This window comes from Macaca fascicularis, chromosome 3, assembly GCF_037993035.2.
Source record: "Macaca fascicularis isolate 582-1 chromosome 3, T2T-MFA8v1.1".
Lineage (NCBI taxonomy): Eukaryota > Metazoa > Chordata > Mammalia > Primates > Cercopithecidae > Macaca > Macaca fascicularis.
Genome location: NC_088377.1, coordinates 144,092,974 through 144,114,806, shown reverse-complemented (window position 1 = coordinate 144,114,806; position 21,833 = coordinate 144,092,974). Strand labels below are relative to the sequence as shown.

At 39.3% G+C, this 21,833-nt stretch overlaps 1 protein-coding gene and 1 pseudogene across 18 annotated transcripts in view; both read right to left on the bottom strand.

Annotated features, from left to right (window-relative positions):
- The window catches only part of GSAP (gamma-secretase activating protein), a 104,947-nt gene that overhangs the window by 50,516 nt on the left and 32,598 nt on the right, over nt 1–21,833 (bottom strand). For 16 of the 18 annotated variants that reach the window (XR_012432746.1, XR_012432747.1, XR_012432749.1 and 13 more), the window contains 6 exons: nt 20,866–20,935; nt 19,303–19,352; nt 14,643–14,747; nt 14,161–14,220; nt 12,349–12,392; nt 11,361–11,446 (listed from right to left, as the gene is read on the bottom strand). Coding sequence is in view for 14 of the 18 variants with exons in the window: in XM_045387560.2 (XP_045243495.2) it covers nt 11,361–11,446; nt 12,349–12,392; nt 14,161–14,220; nt 14,643–14,747; nt 19,303–19,352; nt 20,866–20,935 (415 nt within the window). In the remaining 4 variants the exon portion in view is untranslated. Of the gene's footprint in view, nt 1–10,802; nt 10,888–11,360; nt 11,447–11,777; nt 11,915–12,348; nt 12,393–14,160; nt 14,221–14,642; nt 14,748–19,302; nt 19,353–20,865; nt 20,936–21,833 lie in introns of those variants that run through there. The other 2 variants (XM_074035697.1, XM_074035696.1) reach the window with 2 other exon arrangements.
- Nucleotides 713–1,661, bottom strand: LOC102115588 (small ribosomal subunit protein uS5 pseudogene; annotated as a pseudogene).

Sequence of the window (21,833 nt, the reverse complement as noted above, 5' to 3'; positions counted from 1 at the left end):
TAGGAGATTGACAGGTAGAAAGTAACTCGAAAAGGAGTCAGGAAACCTGAGTTCTAGCCCCAGAGCTAATGTTAACTAGCTGTGTGAACTCAATCGCTACTCTACTTCAGTGGATTTCAGTATTTCCTCTACTTTACTCCATTAGTTTCTTTATCAAAGAATCATGGTAGAAAAAAAGTCAATTTCCTCTAAGAGGGCTATTTAAGGACGTTTATAAGCATTCTGTTATAATATTTGTCAATTGTGACTTTTTAATGACATTTAACACTGCAAAGTATTGTCAGTAGTACATTTTATTGCAATTATCTTAAACACAAAATAGCAAAAAATAATTACTTCATCAGATAACATGGTAACAATTCTATTAGATGTAAAATGACCGTTACCTTACTGAGCACACAATAACAACTTTTCTTTACAATTACAGCCAACTCACTGAGAATAAAAGTAATCTATCACTAAAGTATAAACAAAATAATAATTATGAGAGTTACAAAAGTCTCATATACCACTTGGACTGCTTTCATACAGTAAACATTATCAGCAAAAAACTACTGGTTTATCCATTGTTTTATATACTATAATCACAAGGAACATGAAATTGCTTTTAAAAAGACAGACTATAGACTCTCTAGTAATAAATAAAAATTAAAACAAGGCACCATAATTTTCCTTTAGAAGTAGTTTTTTTGTTGTTGTTTTTTTTTAGTAACAGGCTTAATTCACTTTATTTTTCTTGTATAAAAACCGTATGTTGTAGCCACAGCTGGAGCCTGGGTCCGCGGCACAGAGACTGTGGTGTGGGTCTTGACAAGGTGGTCAGTGAATTCCTGATAGGGAGACTTGGTAAACACAGTCTGCTTCCAGAGGTCAGGGGTCAGGTAGCTGTAGGTCTTAGAGATGGCATCAAAGGTGGCCTTGGCGAAGTTGCCCAGGGTGGCAGTGCAGCCCCGGGCTGAGGTGTAGCAGTCATCAATACCAGCCATCATGAGCAGCTTCTTGGGCACAGGCGCTGAGACGATGCCAGTGCCCCTGGGTGCAGGGATGAGGGGCACCAGCACAGAGCCCAGCGGCCTGTCACCTTGCACAGGACGGTGTGGGGCTTGCTGATCTTGTTCCCCCAGTGGCCTCTGCGCACCGGGACAATGGAGAGTTTGGCCAGGATGATGGCCCCACGGATGGCAGTGGCCACCTCCTTGGAGCACGTAACACCCAGGCCGACGTGGCCATTGTAGTCCCCCATAGCAACAAACGCCTTGAACCTGGTGCGCTGGCCAGCACAGGTCTGCTTCTGCACCGGCATAATCTTCAGAACCTCGTCTTTGAGAGAGGCCCCCAAGAAAAAGTCAATGATCTCAGATTCCTTAATGGGCAGGGAGAAGAGGTAGATCTCCTGCAGGGACTTGATCTTCATGTCCTTGACCAAGCGGCCCAGCTTGGTGACGAGCATCCACTCCTTATCCTTGGCCTTGCCTCCGCGAGCTCCGCGGCCTCGGCCCCGGCCCCGTCCACGGCCACGACCCCGGCCCCGGATGCCACTGCCGAAACCTCCGCAGAAGCCACCGCGGTTCCCCACCCCAGGGCCACCAGGGCCTCCGGGCCCCGCCCCCCCGCTGCACCGGCGTCATCCACCATTTGGTGTTCTCTCGGAGAAGCAGAAGTAGTTTTTTAAATGATAATGAATACTGTCAAGGGAGTATGTGCTTCTTACACAATTCTCAAATAGTAGTGAATGAGTGAACTAATACAATATCTCAGAAAAATTGTTTCACAGAGGATTAAATATATTCATACCTTGCATTCACCTAGTAGTTCTTTTAGGATTCTATCCTGGGAAATGAACTGACAACATAGATCATAACCTCCACTCTAAGAAATTATCTGCACTCCATCCTTTAGAGAATGAAAGTTGTTTTTTCTCATTTGGAAAAAAAAGTGAGATGTAGAATAAATGTACCTAATTATATATTCTAAGAACCATATCCAGAACTTACAAGCAAATATTTCCAAATTGTTAGGCCATGCTTACTTGCCCCACCCAATCCCAAAGGGAAAAACAGACACAGCAAGGTGAAATGGTATGTACTCAGGCTCTGTGAAGCTATCCAACAGAACTTTCTTTGACAATGGAAACGTTATATACCCGTATAGTCCAATATGGTGGCAACTAGCCACATGTAGTCATTGAACACTCAAAATGTGGATAGTACAACTGATGCACTATTTATTTGAGACGAAGTCTCACTCTGTTGCCCGGGCTAGAGTGCAGTGACACAAACATGGCTCACTGCAGCACTGACCTCCCGGGCTCAAGCAATCCTTCCACCTCAGCCTTCCAAATAGCTGGGACTACAGGCGTGTGTCACCATGCCTGGCTAATTTTTTTTTAAGAGATGGAGTCTAGGTTGTCCAGGGTGGTCTTGAACTCCCAGGCTCATGTGATCTTCCTACTTTGGCCTCCCAAAGAGCTGGGATTTCAGGATTTTTTTTTAAATTCTATTTTAGATTCAGGGGTACATGTGAAGGTTTGTTATATAGATAAACTCCTATCATAGGGGTTTATTTTTACAGATAATTTCATCACCCAGCTATGAAGCCTGGCACTCAATAGTTATTTTTTCTGCTCCACTCCCTCCTCCCACCCTCCACCTTCAAGATGACGCCAGTGTCTGTTGTTCCCGTGTTCATGAGTTCTCATCATTTAGCTCCTACCTGTAAGTAAGAACATGAGGTATTTCATTTTACTGTTCCTGCATTAGTTTGCTAAGGATAACAGCCTCCATCCATCTCTATCCACGTTCCCACAAAAGACATGATCTCATTCTTTTTTATAGCTGCACAGTAATTCATGGTATATATGCACCACATATTCTTTATCCAATCTGTCATTGATGGGCATTTAGGTTGATTCCATGTCTTTGCAATTGTGAAAAACGCTGCAGTTAACATTTGCATACATATGTCTTTATGGTAGAATGATTTTTATTCCTCTAGGCATATACCCAGTAGTCAGATTGCTGGGTCCAATGGTAGTTCTGCTGTTAACCTTTGAGGAATCGCCATACTGCTTTCCACAATGGCAGAACTAATTCACACTCTCATCAACAGTGTATAAGTCTTCCCTTTTCTCTGCAACCTTGCCAGCATCTGTTTTTTATTTGTTTTACTTTTTAATAGCCATTCCGACTGGTATGAGATGGTATCTCATTGTAATATGTATTTGCATTTCTCTAATCCTCAGTAATATTTTTTCATATGCTTGCTGGCCACCTGTCTTCTTTTGTAAAGTATCTGTTCATGTCCTTTGCCCACGTTTTGATGGAGTTGTTTTTGTCTTATAAATTTAAGTACCTTGTAGATGCTGGATACTAGGCCTTTGTCAGATGCATAGTTTGCAAATATTTTCTCCCAATTCTGTAGGTCGTTTGGTTTACTCCATCAGTTTCTTTTGCTGTGCAGAAGCTCTTAAGTTTAATTAGATCCCATTTGTCAATTTTTGCTTCTTCTGTGATTGCTTTTGATGTCTTTGTTATGAAATATTTGCCCATTCCTATGTCTAGGATGGTATTGCGTAGGTTTTCTTTCAGGATTTTTATGAACTTGGGATTTTACATTTAAGTCTTTAATCGATCTTGATTTGATATTTGTATATGTTGTAAGGAAGGGTTCCAGTTTCAATTTTCTATATATGGCTAGCCAGTTATCCCACCACCATTTATTGAGTAGGGAGTCTTTTCCCCATTGCTTTTGTCAGCTTTGTTGAAGATCAGGTAGTCATAGGTGTGCAGCCTTATTTCTGGTTTCGCTATTCTGTTCTATTGGTCTATATGCCTGTTTTGGTACCAGTACCAAAGTGTTTTGGTTACTGTAGCCCTGTAGTATAGTTTGCAGTTGGGTAATGTGATACCTCCAGCTTTGTTCTTTTTGCTTAAGTGTGCCTTGGCTATTCAGGCTTTTTTGGTTCCATATGAATCTTAAGATAGTTTTTTCTAGTTCTGTGGAGAATGTTGTTGGTAGTTTGATAGGAATAGCATTGAATCTGTACATTGCTTTGGGCAGTATGGCCATTTTAATGATATTGATTCTTCCTATCCATGAGCATGTTTTTCCATTTGTAACTTCTGATTTCTTTGAGCAGTATTTTGTAATTCTCATTGTAGACCGCTTTAACTTCCCCTCGCCGGTTAGCTGTATTCCTAGGTATTTTATTCTTTCTGTGGCAATTGTGAATGGGATTGCCTTTCTGATTTGGCTCTTGACTTCACTCTTGTTGGTGTAAAGAAATGCTACAGATTTCTGTACACTGATTTTGTATCCTGAAAGTTTGTTGACGTTGTTCATCAGTTGAAGGAGCTTTTGGGCTGAGACTATGGGGTTTTCTGTAGCATCATGCCATCTGCAAACAGGGATAGCCTGACTTCCTCTCTTCCTATTTAGGATGCTCACTTGCCTGATTGCTCTGGCTAGGACTCCCAATACTATGTTGGATAGGAGTGGTGAGAGGGGGCATCCTTGTCTTGTGCCAGTTTTCAAGGGAAATGCTACCAGTTTTGGCCCATTCAGTATGATGCTGGCTATGGGTTTGTCGTAGATGGCTATTATTTTGAGGTTTTCCTTCAATACCTAGTTTACTGAGAGTTTTTAACATGAAGGGGTATTGTGTTTTATCAAAAGCCTTTTCTGCATCTATTGAGACAAACATGTGGTTTTTGTCTTTAATTCTGTTTATGTGATGAATCACATTTATTGAATTGTATATGTTGAACCAACCTTGCCTCCCAGGGATGAAATCTACTTGATTGTGGTAGATTAACTTTTTGACATGTTATTGGATTCAGTTTCCATGTATTTTGTTGATTTTTGCATCAGCACTCATCAAGGATATTGGCCTGAAGTTTTTTTTTGTTCTTATGTCTCTGACAGGTTTTTGGTATCAGGATGATGCTGGCCTCATAGAATGAACTGGGGAAGAGTCCATCTTCCTCAATTTTTTGAAAGGGTTTCAGTAGGAATGGTACCAGCTTTTCTTTGTACATCTGGTAGAATTCAGTTGTGAATCCATCAGGTCCTGAGCTTTTTTCGGTTGGTAGGCTATGTATTACTGATTCAATTTGGGAGCTTACTACTGGTCTGTTCAGGGAATCAATTTCTTCCTGGTTCAGACTTGGGAGGCTGTATGTGTCCAGGAATTTATCTGTCTCTTCTAGGTTTTCTAGTTTGTGTGTATAGAGGTATTCTTAGTAGTTTCTGATTATTTTTATTTCTGAGGGGTCAGTGGTAACATCCTATTCGTCATTTCTAATTGTGTTTATTTGGATCTTCTCTCTTGTCTTCTTAGTCTAGCATGGGTTCCTGGAGTTGTACATTTACTCACCACTTCCCTGAGTGGCAGAGGTTCCCCTGGCCCTGTGTCACTCCTAGGTGGGCTGTCATCCTGCCTTGCTTTTCGCCATTCTCCATGGGTCAAGCTGTTTCCTTGATTAGTCCCAATGTGAACATCTGGATGATTCAGTTGAAGGTCCTGCATTTACTCCCCCCTTTTGTTCTTCCTTGTGACAGTGGCTCACATTAGCTGCTTCTAGTCAGTCCAGGATTTTTTTCTTTAATTTTAATTAATGTAAATTTAAATAGCCGTATGTGGCTAGTGGCTGCCATACTGGACAACACAGCTCTAGAGCACTGGTTCTTAACCCTGACAGCACATTAAACTTACTCGGGATCACAGATGCCCAGGTTCCACCTCAGAAGAATTAAGTCAGAATCTCTGGGGGTGTGAGACTCAGGTATTTGTATTTTTTAAAGCTCACTAAATGATTCTAACGTGAACCCAGGTTGAGAACCACTTTTGAAATCAGCAGATTTGGATGTGAATCCTGCTTTTGGTTTACTAAGTCTATTGCCTCAGGCAAGTTAATTAAATTATCTAAGCCTCAGTTTCCTCATCTGTAAATAAAGAAAATATAGAACTTATTTCATAGGGTTCTTGTGAGATAATTAAATAAGATATTGTGTATAAAGAGATTGTTATTGTTAGATTATTAGTTGCAAAGAAGTTATATCTGGCTATAAAGGTTAGCTGGTATTATTATTCCATAACAGTCTTGCTGCTATTTACAAGCTGGAGGAAGTCACAGTTTGAAAAAAATAAAGCATGCTCTTAAGGGTGTATCCAAAGATTTTTAATGAAATTCATCAATGATGAAGATAACATCTCAACGTTGGCTAGCCTTGGGGAAATCATTTGGACAATGAAAACTATCATGGACAAAGTTTTCCAAGGGAAATTATCTCATTGGAGCAATTATTAAAAGGCTCTATAAAATGCTAAAACATAGGCCTAATATGGGAACTTGTGAAGAGCAACTCTTGCAGTTATATGAATAGGAAGGAGAATTTACACACTTCCCTACTCACTACCCTCCCAATACGTGGTGCACGAGAAAGAATTATAGCCACTGACTTAGAACACACAAGAGCACTACAGCTTCAGAGCTGACTATTAGACAGGGAAATAGTAAGATATGCTTTCAATGCTTAGAAAGTCTGATTTATCCTTTTTATTTGAAAAATCTATATAAACTCATGTTAAATAATACACAAGTGGCCTGACAGCAGCAGTGGCAGCAGCACTTTTGCCCACCACCAATCTCATGGGCACGCCCATCACCCAGATCGTAACCTCTAGTTCCTTGGAAGACAGCCGTCTTTATTTCTTAGTGCTGGGAAATTCAGGACAAATGTTTTCAAGAATATAAAAAGTAATGCTGAAAGGACAAAATAGCTTCTGATGACCAAAATGTGACAGCAAAATGTCAAATATTATTATATCATCATCATTAATGTAAATAGTTGAAATAAGTTTGTATAAGGGCCTAAGTTTATCAGCATTCCTCTCCTGAACCACAGTTTCTGGCCTCCATGGCACTGGAGAATTCAGCTTTCTACTATAGAGGGAGTCACATATAGCTTAGACTCTTTGCTTCCTTCTCCAATACTATTTTGCTGGAATAGATTTTGTTTAACAACAAAGGTTTAAAAAAAAAACCAAAAAAACAAAAAAAAAACCACTTTTGAAGAGTAATATGGGAAACACATGAACAATTTATTAGTCAAAAAACAAAAGGTTGCTTCTCTGGCTTGTTTCATCTTAAATCTGGAAGCATCTCATTTGAAACAGGCTTTTTTTTTTTTATTTTTTCAAAGCTGATTGTGAAGAGTGAAGTTTGTTTTCTACCCTTCCACACACTGCTGAGAAGGGGAAAAAACAGACTCTTCCACATTTTATGTCAGATAAACCTAACATTTTATTAAATACGTCATAATTAGCCCCATTTATAACTTACAGCTGGTAATGGTCATGAGAAATGCCTGTGGAAATATAAAAAGGAATAAAAAGCCACACAGGAGTAAAGCCTAAAATGATCGTTCATAACCAACAGATTTAAAGTAAAGTACCAGGGGCCGGGCGTGGTGGCTCATGCCTGTAATCCCAGCACTTTGGGAGGCTGCGGTGGGCGGATCATCTGAGGTCAGGAGTTCGAGACCAGCGTGGCCAACATGGCAAAACCCTGTCTCCACTAAAAAAATAAAAAAAATTAGCCCGTCATGGTGGTGTGTGCCTGTAATTCCAGCTACTCAGAAGGCTGAGGCAAGAGAATCACTTGAACCCAGGAGGCGGAGGTTGCAGTGAGCCGAGATTGCTCCATTGCACTCCAGCCTGGGCAACAGAGCAGAACAAGACTCCGCTTCATTCATAAATAAATAAAGCAAAGTACCAGGGAAGAACCCACCCTGATCCCTCCATGTGAGCTCTGGATCCCATTCCACCTTCTAAGCAAATTCATTGTACCAGTTATTCCTCTCTGCTATGTATTGTCCTGTTTCCTCTCCACTCAATATATGCTGTAAGCATTCAAACATCCTAGAGTCTCTACTGTCTTAAAATATTCCCTAAATCCTATTTCCCTGTCCAGCTGCTGCCTCTCTCATGTCTACACATACTGCTATGACTTTTTTCAATTCTCATATGCCACTTAACCCAGCATAGTCAAGATTTCACCTCAATTCCACAACACAAACAGCTCACAGTAATCTTCATGCTACTAGACACAGTGGACTCCACCTCTCACTACTTATTCAGTCATTTCTTTGTGAAACTACCCTGTGCCTTCAGCTACTACAATACCACACTTGTTTTGGTTTTTGCTTTCTCTCTCTCCATTCTTTTTTCCTTTTCCTTTGGATGTTCCACCTAACCTTTATATATTTATGTTCCCAGATCTTATTCATAAGTGTCTTCCCTCCTGACCAAATACTCCCCCCATGGCTTCAAATGCCAGCTATATTCTAACAGTTTCCACATTTATTCATTGCCAGTCCTGACCCCTCTTCTAAGCTCCAGATCTTTTAGTCAACATGTCCAAAACAAAACTCACAATCTTCCTAAGCTCCATCAAAACCCCTATACCTCAGTAAACTACACTACTGTTCACTCATTTACCGATGCCAGAAACCTGAGAACCATTCCTCTTCCGTGTAATTTATAGCAAATTATCTTAATTTCATCTCTAAAATGCATCCCAATCCCATCTAGTTCTTTTCACCTGTACTGCCCATCCTAGTTCATCCTTATTTCAAATGTAGGACTAGACTTAACTGCTTATCTTCCCACTTTTTCTCTTGCCTCCTCCAACCCATCCTCCATCTTTTGTCATTTTTTTTTTTTTTTTTTTTTGACGGAGTCTCACTCTATTGCCCATGCTGGAGTCCAGTGGTATGACCTCAGCTTATTGCAACCTCTGCCTCTTGGGTTCAAGTGATTCTCCTGCCTCAGCCTCTGAGTAGCTGGGACTACAGGCATGAACCACCACACCCAGCTAATTTTTTGTTTTACTAGAGATGGGGTTTCGCCATGTTGGCCAGGCTGCTCTCAAACTCCTGACCTCAGGTGATCCACCTGCCTTGGCCTCCCAAAGTGCTGGGATTACAGGCATAAGCCACCGTACCCGACCCAATCCATCCTCCATACAGCAGCCACAGTGATCTTTTGAAAATATGTATCTAATCATGTCATTGCCTGCACAGATGCTTTGGTGAAGGAGTATCAGTGAATCCTAAAACTGACAGGTGAAAGGCTGAGAATAGAATAGTCACATGGTGACAAAGTACCCTCCTACAAATTACTAATTCAGAGGTTAAAATGTGCCTTCATAAGGGAGACATACAGTGGTTACCACTTAACCAAATGACCAGACTTAGCATCACTAACAGTAGGACATCTTGACATTATAGGCCTCCTGATCTGATAAAAGCGAAGTTCACAACATCACCTATGAAGTATTCTCACTAAAAATGCTTAACTTATGTCTAACTGTGCCTTTACTCAGTTGTGCGGAGCTTCCAATTTACAGGAAATGTATAGAGGAAAAAGTTAAATGCCTATGTAAGTAAACAATTGGATAAATCCAGAATGTGGATCATTCCACAAGACAAATGGGCTGGACTCTTCAATATGTCAATGAAAAGAAAGGCAGGGAGTACGATGTAAGAATTGTTGTACATTAACAGACTATGAAGATTTAAACAGCCAAATGTAATGCATGAATCTTGATGGAATCCTGACTTTAAAAGTTATATACATACATATTTATTTATATATACACACATATATATGCACATGACATTTTTGAAGAAATTATAAAAATTTGAATAGAAAATAAAGTTTATTGACTAATGTGATAATTTATTTCACATTATAATGTGAAATAAGGGAACAGAGATTATGTAGAAGTGTCCTTAATCAAAGGAGGTGTGTGCTAAATTATCTAGTGGTTAGGTGTTACGATGTCTGCAACCTCCTTTTGAATGGACTTGGTCAAAAAAATAAAACGATACCTATATATAGTGAGAATGATAAAGCAAATACTATAAATATGATTGTATAAGTAAAAGGTACATGGATGTTCATTATATTTTTGAACTTTACAGTGAGCTTGTGCATTCTCAAAATAAATTGTATAGTAACAAAACATACCCTTCAATGACTTCTCATCATTCTTAGGATAAAGCCTAAAATCCTCCCATGATCCACAAGGTCCCATATGGCCTGGCCCCTGCCTACCTCTCCAGCTTTCTCTCTCTCACTCACTCTACTTCAGTGACATGGTCTTAGTTCATACATAACCTTCAAGTCTCCACTGAAATACCACCTCCTTGAGCTCTCTAGGACTGGTGTATGAAGGGATGAGTACAGCTGAGGGATACCTGAGGTGGACAGGAAAAGGGGGAATGGATTATGCAGGAATGAAGTGGTAAAGGGGGCAATTTTCAGGACTAAGAATGGAATGAGATGGAATAACTTGGAAGGAGGCAGAAACAAAGATGGACTGGCTGAACTAGAACATGGCTGAAGATACTAGTATCTTCTATTAAACCTCCATCATAAGTTTTCATGACTTTCTATAACACTCATTCATAATATGATTTTATTTAAATACTAAGTGTGCACTTGTGTAATGTCTAAAATCTGCGCCAAATAGTAACCTTTACGCTAATAAAGATTAGGGCAGTTTTACTTATCATATCCCCAACACCTAGCAAACAGTAAGTGCTCAATAAATGTTGGCCTAATGGGTGAATATCCCACAATAATTTGACTTCAAAGGAATACAATTTTAGTCCAAATGCTACTTAACTCAAGTAGTAAATGTCCATTAAAGTTGAGATATTAAAAATGGCTACTACATGTAGTTATCAGAGCTGATGATTTAGATGATTATTAAGGTTAATGAGCAGTTTTTCACCAGATTTATTGAATGTAATCATATTCATCTTCTCTCATCTTTAGGTATTCTTCTTTTCCCTCTGCTTTTTTTCTATCTATAAAAACTGGTATTAAGAAACAAAATATTTCACATTAATAACTTTATGTCAAGCTCTGATTGTTAACATCAGTAGGCTGCAGCATGGCTCTTAAAGCCAGGTACACAAGTTTAGAACCAAACACATCAGTAAGCCTGACCCAGAAAGCACAGCTATCGCTGTCTGCCATTTGTTAAAAGATGAAGCAGGTGAGAAAATGTAGATTGGTTAAATACAAATCCATCTTCTCTGTTAGAACCATACAAATAATAACTACTAGAAGAAAAATTCTGCTGTTAAGAATAACTGTGGCTTCCTCAATACAGACAGTGTATATTTAAAATTAATGAAGATGATTTGATATATGACAATCCATATGATCACCAACATAAAAATGTAGCTCTGTTCTATATTCAGACTCCATATAGCTAAAGGATGAGTAAATTTTGTCTAGAACTCAAGTACAGTTGAATAAACTGATAAATATAACCCTAGTTTACCTGTACGGTTGGTAAAAACACACAGAGTCAGGTGTTTGGATAATTTTTCTCGGTCTTGATGGTAATCACATCCAAAGTTGACAAGTCTAAGAACACAAAGAATGAGAAATTATTGTATGCATTTAAAAATACATCCCTTCATAAAGGATGTGAGTAACCACTAAATAATATACCCACAGAAATAGAAACACATTCCTGAGAAATTTAAGTAGATAACTTTTTTTTGGTTAATAAATTATGTAGTTTTTTCAAAATACACGGTATATAAATGGCATTAGCCTAATAATAAGGAAAAAATATTACTTTCATCTTACATTTTTATAACTTTTCTGATATAGAGTAATGCACACACTAGTTTCAAAGTAAGCAAAGCTAAATGTTCATACATGACGAAATAAAGCTAGTGAAATACTTAACAGTTCAGGATTATCATTACTCCAATTTAGAAAGATTTTCATGTCTTCTACATATTGATGGCCTTATGCTTATTTTTTCAGAAGCATCTCATGTTTCCGCCACATGTAAAATAGAGTGGAAAAAGGAAAAAACCTTGTCTTTTGTGTAAAAAGGAAAACAGAAAAAAAACAAAACAATAAACTCAGCTAAGCTACAAGTGGATTGACCTGTGACATCCTCTTTGATGGCAATAAAAAGGGTTTCGATGTTTGATCCCCAGTGTAGCTCTCTGACCCATCGAATCCTTCTATTTAATCACAGGGAGAAGGGTATATCCATATATCAAAATAAATGGAGATGCACTACAGAAATAAATGGCTAAGGAAATCAATACAATTGACTTTATATGTAAAATCCTGGGTTCATGTTTGATAAAGTTGTTTATATTTGCTATGGAGAATGGGAATACAAAAAAAGATGGACACAGTATATCAAACTCTCTTTTTATCTGCATAGCATAAACTAGGAATAAATATAATCATTTTGCCCACAAGTATCTATAAAAATTAGTAACGACCTATGAATAACTTACTTAAATCCTGAGTTGCTTAATGATACATCCAAGGGTACTTCAAACTGTCAAAAAAAATCAGAAGAAAATGAACCCACAATGAAAGTGATGACAGTTCTGAAAACCAGAGCAAGCCCAAGTAAACCAGAAAAATATTGTGCTTGCCTAATAATGAAATGTAACCATCATTATCTTCAGAGGTTGTACTCCAAATCCATTGCATAGAAAGTCCATTGAAAATACTCTGGAGTTTACATACAATCATGAGCTTGATGTTTATTTATTTCTTAAAGGGTTAATGCTTGACAAACTTTGTCTTAGATTTGAATATCAAAAACAGGTTGTACAATAGACCAATTGGAAGCAACCATCTTTTACAAGGCATAGATGACTGAGTAAGAAAGGAAGGACTGGGTGTCTTTAAAGGGAGAGTAGATGAGCCAACAGAAGCGCAGGATGGGTAAGTGTAATTCTTGCAATGGCATAACAATGTGTATTAGACAGCAACACTAGTCCTACTCAAGAATAGGCCAGCACGGTGGCTCACACCTGTAATTCCAGAACCTTGGGAGGCCAAGGCAAGTGGATTGCTTGAGGTCAGGAGTTCAATACCAGCCTGGCCAACATAGTAAAATCCCATCCCTACTAAAATACAAAAATTAGCTGGTCATGGTGACAGGTGCCTGTAATCCCAGGTACTAGGGAGGCTGAGACAGGATAATTGATTGAATCCAGGAGGCAGAGGGTGCAGTGAGAAGAGATCATGCCACTGCACTCCAGTCAGGGCAACAGAGTGAGACTCTGTCTAAAAAAGAGAAAAACAAAAAAACAAAAAAACAAAAAAACAAAACAAAAAAAACAACACTGTATTGCCCATCACAAAGATATTAAAGACTCTTCACCACAATGCTAACTTTTTAAAAATCTTTTTAAAAATTCAAATTCTTAAATTTACATTTTCCTATTTTTAGAAGTTTTTTCTTTTTTTTCCATTGATGCAACAAATGCTAACGTTCCAAATAGCTTTTTCAGGGGTAATGCTAGATTTTGGTTAAACTATACCCTCTGATTGACTTGTCTCTTTATTCTCAAATCCACCATCCTCACAAGTCCTTTTGGGTCAAATAACTTGTAACACCTTAAAGCTATCTCTTACAGACCCCAAAAATTATTAGGTTGGTGTAAAAGTAACTGCAGTTCTTGCCATTACTTTTAAATGATTAGAAACCGCAATTACTTTTGCGTCAACCTAATACCTTCTACTAATCCTCACTTACACGTGTTTCTTTGATATGAAGCATTCAGTTAGCGGACATTTCTGGTGTGTGTTCTTCTAGTGACCTAATGAACTGGATTTGTTATGGAGTGGAAGCCTGGAGATGGCAAGAACTAATTTTACTTGCTCATACAAGTGACTAACACAAACATCAGGAATGCTAAAGCGCTGCTCATAATAACAATTCTCTTAAAAGAGGGTAATGTATCAGCGGTGGCTCACGCCTGTAATCCCAGCACTTTAGGAGGCCGAGGCAGGCGGATCACGAGGTCAGGAGATCCAGACAATCCTGGATATTATGGCGAAACCCCATCTCTACTAAAAATACAAAAAAATTAGCCAGGCAGGGTGGCGGGCGCCTGTAGTCCCAGCTACTCGGGAGGCTGAGGCGGAAGAATGGCGTGAACCCAGGAGGTGGAGCTTGCAGTGAGCCAAGATCACACCACTGCACTCCAGCCTGGGGGACAGAGCAAGACTCCATCTCAAAAAAAAAAAAAAAAAAAAAAAGAGTAATGTATCATAAACTTTCCTGTAGTGTGATCATTTTCTGGACTTACCATTAAGTTATAGCTCTCATCAGCATAAAACTGGATACATTTTAAGATACTCCTTGATTTCTATAAGAGAAAACAGAATGGCATATTTATTTAAAAACTAGGAAAAAAAGAAAAGGAAGCAGTCAAGAAGCAAACAATTATGAAAATCTTTTCATCATTATGTTTAATAAAACTTCACTGACTATTTCACATCAATGAAAATGTAGTAATTAGTGAACTGCAGTAATAATGTCAAAATCAAATTGTTCTTATAAAAAAAAGTGCTGGGGCCAAGCACTATGGCTCATGCCTGTAATCCATGTTTTAGGAGCCTGAGGAGGGAGGATCACTTGAGCCCTGGAGTTCAAGGCTGCAGTGAGCTATGATCACACCACTGCGCTCCAGCCTCAGCAAGAGAGCAAGACCCTGTCTCTAAAAAAATTAATATTTTTGTTAAAAAAAAAAAAAAAAAAAAAGGAATGCCCATGAACTAGTTTTTTTACCTTCAGGTCAATGTAGTATAATCTCTGTTCTGACATATCCCACTGAGCCCAAACGAAATCCTCAGCTATTCTGTCTCTCGGGAGATGGCCAGAATTTTTAATCACCTAAAAATGAAAAAAAAAAAAAAGGTATGAATAACTTTTAAGGAGAACATATCTGGAATTCATAATTATTTTCCATGTCTATCTTTACGATACGTGTAAATATTTCCACAGTTCACTGTTAGAAGCTCCCCACCCCTAGCACACACAGTCTTTCCAGAAATGTTTTAAGACATCATTTCATTGCCTCCTCTTCTTCCCACTTATAATATATGATTGTATTATTGCTCTTAGTTTAGCAGACAGGCTGAGGCTGTTGAAGACAACACCACACCTCCCACAAATCAATAGCTGCATTAATAGAAGATTCAGAACTTACTGTTCTGTACCTAACTCTCTCAAGTCAAGCCTCTGCAGACAAGAACCCTCCACTACCAAAGTCAAAGGCTGTGATGCCAAGGAAAAACTCAGGCCTGGCAGTGGAAAGTAGTAGACAATGACCCCAGTTTGGCCATAAACCAACCATGCAGCTTTGGGCATGCCTCTCACCTTTATGTCTCCCATGATGAGTACGATGATATTGCCCATCTCTCAGCAATACCTAACTACTCATTCTTCAAGGCCTGACTTACACATTGTGTCCTACACAAAGCCTTCCCTCACATCCCCAAGATGTAATATAATCCTCACCTGTTTTCCCATGGTGCATTGGCATGCTTCTATGACAATTACATTTTAATTAATGCTATAAGCCTCCCGCAATGAGTACACACTCTTCTACAACACGTTTCTTTTCTTTTTTTCTTTTTTTTTTTTTTAGAGGGAGTCTCGCACTGTCGCCCAGGCTGGAGTGCAGTGGCCTGATCTCAGCTCACTGCAAGCTCCGCCTCCCAGGTTTGCGCCATTCTCCTGCCTCAGCCTCCCGAGTAGCTGGGACTACAGGCGCCCGCCACCTCGCCCAGCTATTTTTTTGTATTTTTTAGTAGAGAAGGGGTTTCACTGTGTTAACCAGGATGGTCTCGACCTCCTGACCTCGTGATCTGCCCGTCTCGGCCTCCCAAAGTGCTGGGATTACAGGCTTGAGCCACCGCGCCCGGCCTCTACAACACCTTTCTATTACCAATGCATTGATTGTTTCTAGCATGTAACAGTGCTCAAGGAATGTTTGTTCAGAAGGCAGAAAATGGGCCGGGCACAGTGGCTCACGTCTGTAATCCCAGTACTTTGGGAGGCTGAGGTAGGTGGATCACCTGAGGTCAGGAGTTCGAGACCAGCCTGGTCAACATGGTGAAACCCCATTTCTACTAAAAAAATACAAATATTAGCCAGGCATGGGGGTGCACACCTGTAATCCCAGCTAATCGGGAGGCTGAGGCCAGAGAATCACTTGAACCCAAGAGATGGAGGTTACAGTGAGCCGAGATTATACCACTGCATTCCAGCCTGGGTGACAGAGCAAGACTCCATCTCAAAAAAAGAAAAAAATCCTTTTTTATGCCTTCATGGAATACTATGCAGCCATAAAAAAGGATGAGTTCATGTCCTTTGTAGGGACATGGATGCAGCTGGAAACCATCATTCTCAGCAAACTATCGCAAGAACAGAAAACCAAATGCCACATGTTCTCACTCATAGGTGGGAAATGAACAATGAGAACACTTGGACACAGGAAGGGGAACATCACACACCAGGGTCTGTTGTGGGGTGGAGGGAGAGGGGAAGGATAGCATTAGGAGATATACCTAATGTAAATGACGAGTTAATGGGTGCAGCACACCAACATGGCACATGTATACATATGTAACAAACCTGCACGTTGTGCACATGTACCCTAGAACATGAAGTATAATATAAAAAAAAACAAAACAAAAAAACAAAAGGCAGAAAATGAAATAAGGTGTACAAGAGTAAATTGCCAAAGATATTATAAGTATAAAATATTTGTTTACTAAGTAACAAAGTCAGAACTATGGAACTTTAAAATCAGGAGATTCTAGAAACCATCCAATTCAATCCCTTAACAGGTAAGAAAACTGAGGCTCTCAGCACTTAGATTAGGCCGCATAGTTAGTTCAGCAAGGTCTGGAATCTATGTCCTGGAATCCTCCCAGTGCCCTTTCAGTGCATCAGCTGACCTCAAAATAATTTAACAGAAGCAGTTAAGAATTAACTTTCCTCAAAATGCTTATTAAGCAAAAGTAACCTACATTGAGATAGATGAGTAAAGAATAAAGACAGGTTGGGGTAGAAGAAATGAAGAAAAAAGAAACACCAGACTGGTCCATGTTCATGCCTAAACCCTCCCTAATCCTCACAGGGATTTCTCCACCCATGGTAACTTGGAACTTGAGGGGAACCATGTGGCATAAAGAGTTGTAAACCACTATTTCCTGCTTACCCTGTCCATTACATTTAGACAAGAGGAAAGTGATGCCAGAGAAAAGATCCAAGAGGACCTGTCTGTCTCTAAACTTTGGGCAATCATTTTTCTGAAATTTGTTGAGCTGGAGTAGATTTGAGAACCGTTCCAGGTAAAGGTATGTACTAACAAGAACATGAATGTCAGATTGTGGCATACCCAGGTTCAAATCTCAATGTTGTTTCTCTCTAGAGTCACCTCATCTCTGTGAGTCTTGGCTGCTGTCTTCTCTGTAAAAACAGGGATAAGCCTAATACCATCTCTATCATGTAGGGATGTTGCGAAGAATATGTGGAATTGCATATTCTTTGCAACATCCCTGCATGATAGAGATGGTCTTATACTTACGCTGTATGAAGCTGTCATCTAAGCCTTTAAAAATGAGGGCAGAAGTACTTCTTGGAAGAACACATGTGAATTAAGGAATGCTAAAGCTGTACCATCCTGAATAGCAGAATCTTTTCTGGGCTGCTGACAGGTGTCCCCTCCATCACTCTTTCCAGTATGTGTCTGTCCGCCTCTCTCTCTCTGCTCTCAAGCCCTCTTCTAACCAGTCAGTCCCCTGTCTATGCTCATTCCCAGTTCCTGACCCCAACTTGCTTATTTATTTCTCTTCTAAATTCTCATCACTGGCTTTGGGATTCGGCCTTGATCTTTCCTCCTGGGCTTGACCCTCTTCTGACCCCTGGCCCTGTCTGTCCTTGTGCTCCCATCCACTTAGCCCCTGCAGGACAATGGTAGCCCAGAGCTTCAGTGACACACTTTCTCCTGGCAATTTTCCAGCCAGGCTTCTTGATTTAAGGCTTTCAATAGCTGATACACAATTTGTAAGTGCCATTTTCTGTTTCAATTTGTTCATTTAACTTTAAAATCTTCAGAGAAACATTAAAATTTTCAGAGACAATTTTGATGCAGACTAAATATTGAAGAAAATCATTTTTAATATCAGTAACATATTAAGATCCTATATAAATTATCAAGAAAAAGCCCAGTAGAAAAATAGATAAGGATACAACTAAACAATTTTCAAAAAAGCAAATCAAATAGCCAGTACGCTGAGGAAAAGATGGTGAAATGCATCAATATTAAGGGAGATACAGACTGAGATATCAACTTAAACTCATCAAATTGGAAATTTTTTAAAAGGTAAGTATACCTTTTCGTGATATGAATTGAGGGAAAACGTACTCTTAAATTTTGCTTCAAACATTGTCAATTGTTAGAATTTTTTTGGAAAGCAACCTGGAAAAATCTGTTGGAATTTATTAAATGGATGTACCCATCAAACACTCCATCCCTGAGGATTTAGCTCAAATAAACATATGTACCAATACATAAGGCTATAGGAAAAAAAAGTTTAAGATGATTTATAACTCAAAAGCAAAAACAAAAAACTGGCAATTTAGTGAATGTCTATCCATAGCAGAGACCATTATCTGCTTCTAAAGAGAATGAATTGGAGCTATTCTAGTTTACTTGCAGGTAATTCCACAAAGCTGAATGAGTAAGAAATGGATAATAAACCCCTGGGTGGGTCAGAGGTGGGGGTAGGAGATTAGTATTAGTATGGAGAAAAGTATGATACATACCATGTTGTGAACAAAAGAGATTAAAAAAAAAAAAGGTACATGTGGAAAACAAGCAAAAAAAATACACTCTATGAAACCCATATATGGTATGATATACAGTATGATTGTATATATGGTATAAATATATGGTATGATCCCATGATATGCATATATGTACATACAAAAACTAGAGTAAATAACCAATTAGTTACATCTCTATTTTAGTAACTCATAGGGATACTCCTGATCTTTTTACCTGCTAAGCAAAAGCAAACACAAAAGCAGCAGGTAAATTTATGTATTATGATTCTACTTTGGTAAAAACAATTGAATCCCCACATACAACCTTACACAGGTTTGCACGAGCAAGGTAAAAGCTGTGGAAAGATACACAGGCTGTTATCAGCTTCTTCAGGATACTGAGATTGAGGGTTGAGATAGAGAAAAATGGGATAATTAACTTCATATATATTTGTATCATTTCACACATTAGAACAGCAAGTCTATACTTCAAAAGTTATCAAATAAAGAAAACATCATATATCAATAACATTAATTTTCTTTAGCAGTCTAGTAATGTAGTTCTTTGTGGATCAAAAACTATGAGGCGAAAAGAATTTCAAATCTTTACCACTCTATTTCCATCTTCTTGGGCAACATGGATACGTAATTGCTCAATATCTTTAAAAGAAAAACAGAGAAAGATAATTTAACTTTAAGGAAACATATGAGTACTATTTTTGCCTAACACTTGTAAAAACATTGTTATAAAAGCAATGCAGATTAAACAACTGGCCATAAAAACAACATTATCACAAACTGTAATCTCACAATAGAGGTTCAAAAACTTTTTAAAACCCATTTTTCTCCATCCTCCCTTTACAGTTAATTTCAAGTCCTGCATTTATTCTGCTCCTCAATATCAACAATACATGAAGCATTTAGCCCACCTGCTTCCCTGGGTTCCCTCAGCAAGTACTTGGCTCCCCTATTCCATCAGTGTTGTCTAGGGCTAACAAGGGCTTACTTAGCAGAGTTTATCTCCAATTCCCAAATAACAAACAGTTGTTTTTATGAACATACCAGATAAAAAACTCATTATACGAGACATTTTGGGGAAGCATTTTAATAGAGGTCAATTTCACTTGAACAAAACCCTGAACACTAAAGACAGTCTGTGTAGATGGTCCCTTTCTATTGGTAACAATTTGAATTCAGCCATATTTACCTTCTGCTGGTCCTAATTACAAAACTGAACACGAGCTTAGACACTGAACAAAGCCTTACCCCTCAAGCCTGTCCTTCCAACTATAAACTAGCAGTTTCATCTTGTAATGCGAAAGACAGCTTACAAGCTCCACTAGTAAATTTTGTCCTTCCTCTCCCTCTCCTAACTTGAAATCATCATGGGGCCGGGCGCAGTGGCTCACGCCTGTAATCCCAGCACTTTGGGAGGCCAAGGCAGGCGGATCACAAGGTCAGGAGATCGAGACCACGGTGAAACCCCGTCTCTACTAAAAATACAAAAAATTAGCCGGGCACCGTTGTGGGCGCCTGTAGTCCCAGCTACTCGGGAGGCTGAGGCAGGAGAATGGCGCGAACCCGGGAGGCGGAGCTTGCAGTGAGCTGAGATCCGGCCACTGCACTCCAGCCTGGGCGACAGAGCGAGACTCCGTCTCAAAAAAAAAAAAAAAAAAAAAAAAGAAATCATCATGGAAGGACATAACCTTTTATGTCCTAAACTTATTTGCCTCTACCTGAATTTGTCTAAGTTAGTAGGTCTTCTCAAGTTCTGACATGGGATTCTTCTAGCTACCATAAACTTCCCCTCTCTCCATCCAAGCATCTCCATATTATAGTTATCCACTGTGACAGACACCCAAAAGACAGATGAACTAAAAATGACAAAAATGACCTGTTCTACAAACATTCTACCATGGGACAAAATTGCAAATCCATGTATGCAAGAGCCCATCATTCCCAGGATGAGAAAGCTGAACAGAGCCAAAGGGAACAACACTTGGGGGCCAAAGGAAAAGCCCTTCCCAAGGAATTTCAGGTCTCATATGGACATCAAAGTTCAGTGGACCCTCGGCAATGGCAGGTGGATATCTAGAAGATTCAATCATGTCCCACACTAGGAGACGATATGCCATTCATGAAATTCCCATATTCCACCTAAAGATACACTTACATTTCTCTTCTGAAATCAGTAACAGATGGTTCTCTGGAAGAGGATGACTTTCAACATGTGGGTAGAGAAACTGTAAAAAAGAAATTAATCATAATTGTAAGCAACTATCTTGCTTGAACAAGTATTTCCAAAGTTGTGCTTGATGACTGTACTATTAAAGACCATTGAAGAAACTGGGAATCACAGAAGAATTTAGGGAAATCACCTGCACACACACATTGCAGGTCAAAGCAAGCAAGAAAACAGAACACTGTCAGGACCTCAGCTTTCGAGAGGGGAATTGATCTCAAATACAACACTATCTTCACTTATTTAAACAGTAAGGCTTCTGGCTGGGCACAGTGGCTCACACCTGTATCCCCAGCACTTTAGGAAGCCAAGACAGGCAGATCACTTGACCTCAGGAGTTCAAGACCAGCCTGGGCAACATGGCAAGACCCCATCTCTACAAAAAATACAAAAGATTAGCCAAGTGTGGTGGCATGTGCCTGTAGTCCCAGCCACTCAGGAGATTGAGGTGTGAGGATCACTTGAACCCAGGAGGTGGAAGTTGGAGTGAGCCAAGATCATGCCACTATACTCTAGCCTGGGTGATAAGAGAGCAAGACTCTGCTAAAAACAAAGTAAAATAAACAGTAAATGTTAAAGTTGAAGCTATTTCTAGGGATGGTGCTTCCTATCTGGAATATCTGATTCTGAAACCAATCAGAAATAATGCAAACAACATTTATACAGAATGTTCTATTTCACACACACACACACACATACACACACACACACACACACATCAACATAGTCTTTGTGCAACTAAACCTAGTATATAATTTGAGAGCCAAGTAAACATATTCCCCACGACAACTTCCAAAGTCCCACATCCGAGAGACAAAGCACAACATAACCAGAACTTGTCAAGAAAGAACAGTGAGTCATGGTGTCACACGAGTTGAGGATTTACAAGCCTGAAAGCA